Source organism: Morus notabilis, unplaced genomic scaffold (genome assembly GCF_000414095.1).
Source record: "Morus notabilis unplaced genomic scaffold, ASM41409v2 Scaffold240, whole genome shotgun sequence".
In the NCBI taxonomy this organism is placed as follows: Eukaryota; Viridiplantae; Streptophyta; class Magnoliopsida; order Rosales; family Moraceae; genus Morus; species Morus notabilis.
Genome location: NW_010368048.1, coordinates 205513 through 217390, shown reverse-complemented (window position 1 = coordinate 217390; position 11878 = coordinate 205513). Strand labels below are relative to the sequence as shown.

The following is an 11878-nucleotide window of genomic DNA, read 5'->3' as shown; positions in this document are numbered from 1 at the left end:
AATCATTGTAGAAGGTGAATGTATGGAAGACTCTTGGGGTTATGTTATTTTGCATTTAATATATGCTTGGCTTGTTATATAATTTCATTCACATTTCTTCTATTTATTTCGTAGTTAACTTGTTATAATTTTGCGTTATAAGTATTTGTATAAATTTTTTCTAGTACTTCATTTTTTTTAATTATATAACGAATTATATATTTTTTTTAAATGACACGTAATTATTATATAATTTTTTGACTTACATTTATTTTGGTCATGATTCAAATTTAGAAAACAAAACAACCAAACTGGTTCGAATCACATTTCAAGTTAGAATCAGAATCATGCATATACACATCCAAACGAAGATTCTAATCATTCTGAATCATGATTTTGAATCAAATGACTCAAATCACCTTGATTTTAATCCTTATACTAAACGGACCCTTAATAATTTTATACGTGTACAGAAATATCACCCTAAAAGAAAAATGATATATAGGTCAAAGGCTACTACTAATCTACAAAAATTGCCGTACCAAAACCAACAATTTTCAGTCCAGCAATTTCACGAACAGAAACGTATATCCATATAATTGCAAGTCAGACATCGCAACAAAGGAAAAAAATAACTACAATTCATTAATCAACACTATATTTTCAAAAATATATTGTGCTTCAAACCACAAGACACCACTTGGCCTGTGATCTTCGAACTCATCTAGATAAACATCTATCAATCTATGAACGAGAGAAAAATCTCAAATAACCTAGCTGTGATTTTATTAAAAAAGAAGAAAAGCAATAACTAATTAAATAAATATTATAATACAAGACTCAATCTCAAACAAAAGTTGGGGGGATAGACATGAACATCAATCATGAAGTTGCAATCGATCTAGTATTGTTCCGTCCGAGACCAAGACCAAGGCCTAATGGTACAGTATCACTTTTCGATTTCTCATGGTTATTGTGGCTAAAATGTGCAGAATGAACATGACCGTGTTGAGCTTTGGTGCTATTATTAGAGTTCACATTTATAGCAACATGCCTGCAGCCATTCGCGTGATGAGAATGGGAGTCCCCATTTTGCAAATTCGGGTTCTTTGGAATATGCATCATTCCAATACCCTCGGCATCGGCTGGTTGTTCAATGTACTCCACGTCTTCATTATAACCATTGATCAAGAAGTCCGAACAGTTCTTCTTGATGCCATGATCGTATGGGTTTCTGAATCGACCACCTGGGCCTCTCAGGTAGCTATAGCGCATGGCATTTGCCATTTCATTTGTTGTAATATTTCTTGATATCTGTGAGAAGAGAGGGTGAAAATCAGACTATTGAAATGATTCATTGCAACATGTTAAGATATCCATTTGGAAAATAAACCAAAACAATCTAATTAATCTTTTGGACCATAAACATATTTAGAAAAGGAGTTGCCACTCCTGACAAAACTTTGAAAACTGGAGATGATTGATTGTTTATGAGGAATTTGAAGCACATTTTATATGCAGAACAAATACCAGCATTAGCAAATTCATCAGATATTGTACAAAGGATCGAGCAGATTTACCTGAGATGCTTGTACAACAGTTAAAACCGCCACACCAAAGAAAAGGAAGAAATCCGCGAACAAAAATGCTAGGGCACCAACATGATTAGTACCGGCATAATTAATCCATGCCCCGAAAGAAGACGGAGCAAGTGGATCGTTCCAAATTCCTATAAGGATTAATTTCTTTTAGCAGATTGAAAAATACACACACATAAAAGCCAAGAGAAAAAGTAGCTGGAGCTCAGCCAATCAGAACTTACTTGACAGAGTGACTGCTCCAGTAATCAACATTGCCAGGACTTCCAGAACAAGAAATATAATGAAATCCCATTTATTTTTCTGCATTAGATGTTCATAAAAAAGAAATTAGATTTCGGAGATAATCATAGATGCACAACTCCCTACGGCAAGAAAACAATCAGCCAGCATTCTCCTACCAATCGGAGAGCCAGAAAACCACTAGAGAGAAAAAAAAGTCAATACAAAAAGTGACTCTACCTTAAGTTACTTTTTTAGCAGATTGTTGTCTATTAACAATCACATTATCAAACCTTAATAACTAAGTTGCCTTTCAACACACCAGGTGAGAAAATGAAACTCAAAAGTTGACACAAGTTTAGAAGTGTCGTTAGTGACTACACTGATGCATGTCATAATACTAAGCATTTTAAATGATGCCTAAATGGAAAATGTCATACTTTCTCCATAGATACAAATCCAGATGATGCAAGGATACATAAGCATAGAATTCAATAAATTATCAACGTTAACCACCAACCTTGCCAACGCAATTGGACACCCAGGGGCAATGATGGTCAAATTGTTCGACACAACGATCACACGTAGAGCAATGCTTTGCACGAAGTGGCCTGACAATCTAATGAAAAAGAAAAATGAAACCACATTAGATTAAAGTCCGAACGGACAAGCATAAGATTGTCACAAACAGAAAAATGCTAAAAGAGTTGGAAGTAGACGACACCTTGCATGTTGCACAAAGCTGGGACCAATTCCCAGCTAGAAGAGCAGGATTATTTATTTCAATCTTCAAAAGAGGTTCCTAATAGAATGCATCAAATACCAACAAACTCAGTCATCATAAAGGCTTAAAACAAATCAGCTCTATAACTGCTTTTATGCATAACAGAGGTGAGCGATGGCTGAAAATAAATGCACAAGCGTCGCCAAGGAAGTATTAAAAATGTATGAGCCAATCCATTATCTAAAAGAATCCATAGATGAGGATGGAAAGACAAAATGAAAAAGAGAATAGTTTGTACATCATCCTTCATATTTTCGGGATCATGGACGTTCATTTGGACATAACCCGGATCCTTGCTGCAAAGTAAAAAGGAAACAAGTAAAAAATGAAATAACAGACAGTTGCTCCCGTGCAGCATCAGAAAAAGAAATCAACGGTACTGGACTGCTTGTGAGAATATAGGAATGAGGAAATCACCATTCAGTATAAATGGATATCCAAAACAGAACATTTTAACGACATGCATATGCTCAACTCTGGAGCTCTTTTATTGTTAAATAAGATAAAAAGCAATATACATGTTTTTACCTGCTACACTGGTAAAGCATGACTAAACCAGAAGTTGCCAGGAATACGCCCAACCAAGCAATAAAAACTGAGCCAGCTGTTAATTTTGGCAGATTTGATGCTGCCATGAAAGTATAGAAACACAGAAGATGTTAATTACAACAACCCAGAAAAAGAGAAGAAAGAATGTGCACAAAGCTCAAGGCAGCTACCAATAATGATGGAATGAGTGTAGGTCACGAGTAACACAAAGATCATACACCAAAGCACAGGTGCAAGTCCTAGTTTTGAAATTTTTCCAAGACGACTGTGTTCATCGCAACGTTTGTCAAGTAGCCTTCTAGCATTCCCCTGTACAATCTCAGCATTATTCATACTTTTCTTTTCTCCTTTAATTTCATAGTTATAGGTTCTTTTATAGGAACGTGTAAACACCCGTCCCCAGTAAGAGGAAGGAGGTTATGAAAAGAGTGGAAAAACTTAAATGCATTTCACTTTTGATAAAACTTCATGTCATACTTATTTGCTTTGTCATTAGCTAATAACTACCACAAAGGAAAATAAATAATTGATAACAGAAAAAAAACAGCTGCCCATTTCTTTCCTTTCACTTGAAAGTTAAAACCAAGCACATTGTTGGAAAATTGACCTCCTAAATAGCATAGATATATTGTAGAATGAAATCTAAGATTATACATGCTTGCAAAGATAAACAGCATAGAAACATTATCTCTCTGGTTCATGACCAACCATTCCCACAATCATGTGCGCTTCGAAACGTCGTCATGTGGGTAAATTAGGACAGATGACCAATGAAGAGATATGCAAAGAATCATCGCACAAATTTTTAGGAACTAAAGGACATTTTATGTAGTACATGTAAAAGCCGAATAAATATCATGAAATAGAATATATCATGATGAGGGCTTAGTTGGACAAATCTTGTTTTCATTTCTATGGTTCTTTTCAGTTGCTCCTCCTCCTTTTATTTGCATTGAATTTTCTTCATCTTAAGGACATATTCTCCACTTTTCTTCATAATTGATTTTATCATCAATGGGAGGTTGTTTCTTATGGAGAAAAAAAATGAAGACGTATGTTAACAAAACCTTCACACAAACAAAGAGTATTGAAAGTGAAATCATGATACATATAAAGAAACACTACTAACCAATTTAAAAGTGATTTGGTTATGGAACACGTACAAGGAAAAAAGCAATGTGTCTATGGTTCTTATCAGAGGCAAGTTGTGCTGGGGTAAGGCCAGTGTTATCTGTAATCATCAAGTCCTCCTTCTTGCCCGCCTGAACTAATACCGTGCATGCCTCTAAGTTACCCCTAATAGCAGCCCAATGCAGAGGAGTGCAACCTGAATTTAAAAAAAGAAAGAAGAGAAGGAGAATCATGTTTAATACCTAGTTCTTATACACTGACAACTTTTACAGTAGACAAACTTACCCTCTTTATCTTGGCGTCCTCTATGTGCATCAAGAAACAAAAGAAGACGTACGGAATCAGCAAAACCTTTGTATGCAGCCCTAAATCCAACCATAATGAAGGAAAAAGTACATCAAATATGAGTCTACTGCATAACGGCAACAAAGTTAAGAAAAATTCATCCCAAAACTAATTAATCTGTTCGTGCGAAAAAAATGAAACTAGCTTAAGTATTCCACACTCAGATTTCATAGAGCATCAAATTCATCCCAAAACTAATTAATCTGTTCGTGCGAAAAAAATGAAACTAGCTTAAGTATTCCACACTCAGATTTCATAGAGCATCCAACGATAAACTCTTATGCTATTCACGTACCAGTGTAAAGGCGTTCTTCCATCATTATCAGGAACATCAGGGTCAGCATTCCATTTGGAAACAATATGATAGAGAAAAGCAGTCTGACCATATTGAGCTGCAACATGTGTTGTCTGTGATTAACCAAAACTCAATCAATACCCCATATATTCACCAGTTACTAAAATGTGCAGCTGCATTATTAGTTAATACATGAAAACAACATAACGACTCAATCAGATTGCTCATGTTTGTTCCTTGAGGACTATTTAGTTCTTCTATTCTCACGTTGACAGAGTTCATCATAAGTTCATACAAAACAATCATAAGTTCATACAAAACAATCAGCACACTCTTCATATATTTTGAATGGCATGCCCCTCACAAATCAAGTAAATATAACTAAGTTGCCAACTTTCTGCAATACAAGCTTTCCTCTCCTTTTTTAGAATGTGTGTATTAAGACATACCCAAATGCTACCCCATCACTGTACTACTTAAGCCAAAGCCCAAAAACGCAAATTATTCAAGGGCAAGACTTTGACCTCCAAAGCATTAGTTCCATCCAATAATGCGTAGTTCATATTTTGTATCGAGTAATACCGGTGCTTGAGCAAAACTTACATCTAAAAATTTCTCTCTTAAGAGACACTCAGGATCACCTTTTCGTTCTCTTTAAAAATATACATAAATGTTTCTGACAATCAAAACAGATCAACAAAACCAACCTGATAGCCGTACATATCCGCCGCATTGATCCGAGCACCCTCCTGGAGCAAAAGCTCCCCGACCTGGATCGCACCTCGGACCGCACTCCAATGCAATGCGGTCTGCCCTGTGTGATCCGTCGCATTTACATCCCCGCCATGCTGCCAAGGAAAATCAACATTAAACCAAACAATAATTAACAAGCTTAATTGCCATACTCTATACACAACTTCGTAAGTAATTTTAAAATTTGAATCGAATCGCTTTTACTCCACGTTTCAATACTACTAAACACTCAACTCAATTAAATCTACTTTCAATTCGTCTGATACACAATCGACAAAATAATAATGCCCGATCAAACAGCTTGAAACATGAAAGAACTCAAACTCAATTGAAGAATAAAAACAGAGCAAAGAAATTGCAAAAACCTGGATGATGTACTGCGCAGCGGCGGTCCGGTTGTTGAGGGCGGCCCACTGAAGGGCGTAGTAGCCGAGGCCGTCGGGCTCGGAAACAGAGCAACCATCGGACTCCACCAACCTCTGAAGCTTCTCGAAATCGCCGTAGGCAGCCGCCGTGTAGACGTCGTTCCTGAGGCTCTCCTCGGCGACTCCGTTCGCCATCCCTCCGGCGGCGGAATTCGCCATTACTCCGCCGCGGGAGGTCTGAGCCTCTTCATCGACTACCTCGATCTCCGACGACATTGGGGATGAGAAATCAGAGGAAGCTACTCATGCCAGAGAGAGAATCGGTGAGTTTGGATGCGTAAGCTGGGCTTGAAATCTGGTCAATCCGTGGATTTGTGAAATTGAGGGGATTGACCAATTCGAAGCTCTAGGGTTCTTCTAGGAAGGAGAGAGAAAGAGGAGAGAGAGAAAGGGGAGAGAGAGAAGTGATGTGTGGGGTTTGATTCGTCGCCGGCCGTGTTGACTTGGGAAGAGAGGATAAAATCATAGGACGAAGGAAGAGACAAAAGACTCGCCTTGGCTGAATAATTTATGTACCGTGAACAACAAGCACAGGCTTATCGCCTATGAATATCAGTGAATAGTTTTACATGTTCTTTTTTGGCTTTTCACTGCCTCTTAGATTTTCGTAGTTTTCTTTTTTCTTTTGGTCTTTCCTTTTATTTATTTATTCACATAAGATAAAAATAAAACTAGTTAAAAATAACGGTTTATTAGATATATATATATATTTTATAATAGATGAAAAAATGTAACAAGTTGTTATATTTACATATAAGTCTGTAAAATAACTTGTAATGACATTTTTATTCTTAGTTAACCACATTTCAAAATAAGTTATACAAATTTACGAGCACTCATGTAAAAAATATATTTAAAATTATATTATATGAGTAACTATAAAATAACAAATTTATAATATTATTAAATTAAACACATATTTTAAACATAAAAAATAAAAGTAAAAATGATCATTTCGTCTAAATACTTTAAAAAATAAATAGAAAAACCAGTGTCCAGAAGCGGAGGCTCCGCTTCTCATCATTGGAAGCATCATTTCTGTGGTTCGGCACCCATCTTGTATTTTTTTATTTTAGTTTTATTTTTTGTTTTATTCTAATAAAAATGATGTTGAATCCGTCGTTTGTGTGTCTTGATCATGTGTTTTTATTTTTTTGGTAAGGATAGGGAAAACTTCGAAAGGATCCATGATGGTTTTGATTTTAGAGTTCGAAACGAAGAAGGAAAATCTATTTTAAAATTTGCGTTAGGATATGATTTTATCATAACAAACACATTTTTTAAGAAAAGAGATTCTCACTTGATCACTTTTAAGAATGTGAAGAACTTGAGCTAGATAGATTATTTTCTCGTAAGGTATAGAGAACGTTCTCTATGTAAGAATTGTAAAGTAATTCGTGGAGAACGTTCTTTATGTGAGCATTAAGCTTTGCTATTGAAGGACTAAGATAAACCACCTCCCACGAATTCATTGGAGGCATTTGAAGGGAATAAAACAATTGGCCTTTAAAGAGAAGTTGTTAGATGAGGCTACTTGGTCATATATAGGTGATGCAAATACTATGTAGGATGCTATAGCCAGCTGCATTAGAAAAGTGGCAAATGAGGTACTAGGAGAATCTAGAGGTAAAGGCCCCACAGGGAAAGAAACCTGGTGGTAGAGTGAGGAAGTTCAAAAGGCTATTAAGACCAAGAGGAATATTTATATAGAGATTTATCAAAGCGTAAGGATGTTGAAACTTTTAATAAGTACAAAGAAACGAAGAAAGAAGCTAAGCGGGCAATTGGTAAGGCTTGTTCTACTTACATAGATGAGGTATATAGGAAACTTGGAATTAGAGAAGGGGAGAATGATATATATAAACTAGCTATGATAAGAGAAAGGAAGTGTCGGGACCTAAATCAAGTGAGGGGTGTTAAGGATGATACGGATTAGGTTTTGACAAAAGATAAAGACATTAGGAAAAGGTGGAGGAGTTACTTTAAGAATCTTTATAATGATGATCATGCGATGGAGTTTGACGATCTTAGGTCATAAGGAGAACTAATGTGATGTATACAAGAGGAATTAGAGTCTCGGAAGTTAAAACTGCACTACGAAAAATGAAAATGGGGAAGGCATGTGGGCTAGATGATATTCCAATAGAGGTTTGGATGATGTTAGGAGATGTTGGAATTGTGTGACTCACTAAGCTTTTTAATGAGATACTAAAGAAGAAGCATATGCCTAATGCATGGAGGAAAAGTATTATTGTCCACATCTTTAAGAATAAAGGAGATGTGCTGAATTGTAATAATTATAGGGGCATAAAGTTAATAAGCCACACTATGAAACTTTGGGAGAGAGTTATCAAAAGGAGATTAAGGGCCACAGCTACCATCTCACGTAACCAATTTGGTTTCATGACAGGCAGATCAACCACGGAAGCCATTTTTCTTCTTAGGATGCTGATGAAAAGGTACAGAGAAGCCAAGACGGACCTACATATGGTCTTTATAGATTTAGAAAAGGCATATGATAGGGTTCCGAGGGAAGTTTTATGGTGGGTGCTAGAAAAGAGAGGAGTGCATGTGAGGTATATTAAGGTAATTAAGGACATGTACGATGGAGTGGTCACGAGTGTGAGAACTGCTGGAGGCTCCACGACAAAGTTTCCCATTCAGATCAGCCTTCATCAAGGATCTACTCTTAATCCTTATCTTTTCACCATCGTGATGGATGAGCTGGCAAGAGGAATCCAAGATAGAGTTCCTTGGTGTATGCTTTTTACGGATGATATAGTTTTAGTTGATGAACATAGGGAAGGAGTTAACCGTAAGTTAGAACTGTGGAGACAGACTCCCGAGATAAAGGGATTTAAGTTAAGTAGGACGAAAACTGAATACATGCATTGTAGGTTTAGTAACTCAAGTAATTAGAGTGATGGAATTTCTTTAGATGGTGTGGAGATTGGGGCTTCTAGGAAGTTTAGGTACCTTGGGTCTATAGTGCAGCACAAAGGAGATATAGAAGAGGATATTCAACATAGGATTAATGCAGGGTGGGTTAAGTGGAAGAATGCTACGTGAGTTTTATGTGACGGCAAGATGCCTATTAAGTTGAAAAGAAAGTTCTATAGGACTGTAATCCGCCCAGCTATATTATATGGTAGTGAATGTTGGGCCATTAAGAGACAACATATATCTAAGATGAGTGTGGCAGAAATGCGTATGTTAAAATGGATGAGTGGCCATATGAGAATGGACCGCATAAGGAATGAAGTTATTCGTAGTAAAGTTGGTGTAGCACCAATAGAAGATAAGGTGCGCGAAGGCCGCTTGAGGTGGTATGGGCATGTCCAACGTAGACCGCTAGAAGCACCAGTTCGTACTTGGGAAGACATTATTATATCTAATACTAGGAGAGGGAGGGGTAGACCAAGAATTACGTGGACCGAAGTAGTTAGGAAAGATATTCTATATCTAGGCCTTCAGAAAAGTTTAATTTCGAACAGAGTTGCGTGGAAAAGTGAAATCCATATAGCCGACCCCAATTAAGTTGAGATTAAGGCTTGTTGTTGTTGTTGTAATAAGAGAGGCGGTTGCCCATTCTTTGATGTAAGTTGTGCTTTTGATCGGCTAGAATTACTTTTATGTAGTGTAAATGTAATAAATCAGTTGATCAAGCGAATATATTTTTCCATTAATTATAGAAGTTCGAAATAGTTATATATGTGCTTGATATTTAGTGCCTATTTGATATTCCATTGTTAGAAGGCAGTTTGCGTTTCTTCATATTGAGCGCTTTATTAGAATTCATTGGTGGACATGATTAATTTTCGGGTTTAGTCTCTTTGTGCTTTTCGATTATTCGTGTAGAGGGTGAAATCTACAATTAAATTTATTAAGAGGTCGATGACTTAATTCAGATGATTATGTTAGTATCGTAATCGTAGAGAAAAAAAAATGAAGACGTAGAAAATAAAGATAGTGAGACATAGAGATTTATATTGTTTCTCCTAATAACCTAGGGTATGTCTAATATAGGGTCTTCGATAGTTCCACTATGATTGTAGAAGAAGAATACAATGAAATTCTCCTTAAATGTCAGAAAAATATGTGGAAAATACAACGGAATGTCTAGAAAACTGTAGGAAAACTTCTAGGAAAATGTGAGAAATGAGATGGCTTGTATTGAATGCATGTTGTTGGTTTCCGAAACGATTTCGGATGCGGAAGTGTATAAAAAGCGGATCGTGTATAACAAAAATTTCATAAAACTTTGTGATACTCTATAGATTACATTAATTTATACATAGCGAGCGATTAGGTCGATAACTTGAGTTCTTTGACCTCGAACGTTCCTTGCTCCAAGTTAGTTTAGAACACCCGAATCTTTCTTGTCAGTTCTTTGAATCTCTAAAGACGCGTATGTGGCCACACCTGAAACAAAACGAGATTAGCAAATAAACACTCAAGTTTTTCACGAATACCAACACATGCACGAGGTGGAATTTAGGAGAAAATTTTTCCTTTCCACACTTTATAAAATTCGGCCACTATCACTAGGAGAGAGCAAAAATTGTGTTTTATAATTTTCTACATTCTCCTATTTATAGAGTAGTAATTAGACTCCCAGAAGAAGTCTAATCTTTATCTTCAAGATAAAGCTTGATAATTATCTCTCACTTCTAATTTGAATCCACTTCCTCCCTTATCCTATATGGCCGGTCACCATAGGGAGATTCCTCCCTGTGGTAGACGCATACTGCAGGTAAAGAATATGGTAAAATTCTGTATTTATCTTGTATTACAATTTTGACTCAAATTCAAATTCATATTTAAGTAAAACTTAAATTAATTTGAATTTCAATTGAATAACTTATCAAATAAGTTAAATGGATAACTTAGAGAGCAAGCAACTGAATCCTAGAGGGATTCACATTGTAGTGTGCGTTCACACTAGGTGAACACCTTCATATGTGTGTTTCAAAATTCAAATTTAAACTTAAACTTAATAATCACATTATTTAATTTATAATTAATTTTCAATTAATTATCATTGAGTGTTATTTTTAGAATTCTATAATTTAAAATTTTCATTTTGCCCTTAGTGCCTTGTAGGATTACAAGGACGACCTAGGGACTCATTGACCTATAATTCCGAGCTCCAATAAATTAATAATTAATTAAACACTTTAATTAATTAATTAATTCCATTAACTCTAATAGTTACTCCACTATAAATTTGGAATTGCACTCTTGTAATTATAGACATAAATTACTTCTAAACTGTGAAGTGTCCATTTGATATAGTCATTGCAAATACATCAATCCTCCATAAATAATTCATAATTAGAGTTATGTGAAATCCGTTAACCTCTCTAATTACATCTTTATCCTTGAGTACCATTGATTCTCTAATGGAGAGTGATTCATAAAACAAATTCATGAATCAGAGCTCCTACTAGTCCAAGGACCGAATCAACCCTCAAGAGAATTATTTATCTTCTTCTTTCTCAAGAAGGAATGGATTCCATCTTGTATAATAACATTCCCAGCTACTCACTTCATCATGTCTCCAAAATACAAGGAATATGATTCAAAATTTCAGAATTTGTACTGAGTAAATTAAAAGACACAAATTCATAAAAAGGAGTTTGCTAATAACTCAAGATTAAGATCATTCTATAACCATTGGTAGACTTAATTAGAATTTCTATACTTAACGAAAATTATCAGAAATTCATATTGTGTCTGTGTCTTTATTCCATATAATCTCATTATGCGTAATACACTCATTCAACATCTCACCATA

The 11878-nt window shown here is 35.7% G+C and overlaps 1 protein-coding gene across 1 annotated transcript; it reads right to left on the bottom strand.

Annotated features, from left to right (window-relative positions):
* Positions 1–767: 767 nt before the first annotated feature.
* LOC21398644 (protein S-acyltransferase 24) lies at positions 768–6571 on the bottom strand. Its single transcript, XM_024176113.1, has 13 exons — positions 6022–6571; positions 5611–5751; positions 4904–5016; positions 4549–4628; positions 4296–4459; positions 3303–3441; positions 3112–3211; positions 2822–2879; positions 2524–2601; positions 2320–2418; positions 1802–1880; positions 1560–1708; positions 768–1293 (listed from the first exon to the last, which is right to left on the bottom strand). Exons 1-13 carry the CDS (start codon positions 6295–6297, stop codon positions 862–864), a joined length of 1908 nt encoding a protein of 635 aa, XP_024031881.1. The 5' UTR covers positions 6298–6571; the 3' UTR covers positions 768–861.
* Between the last annotated feature and the right edge of the window lie 5307 nt (positions 6572–11878).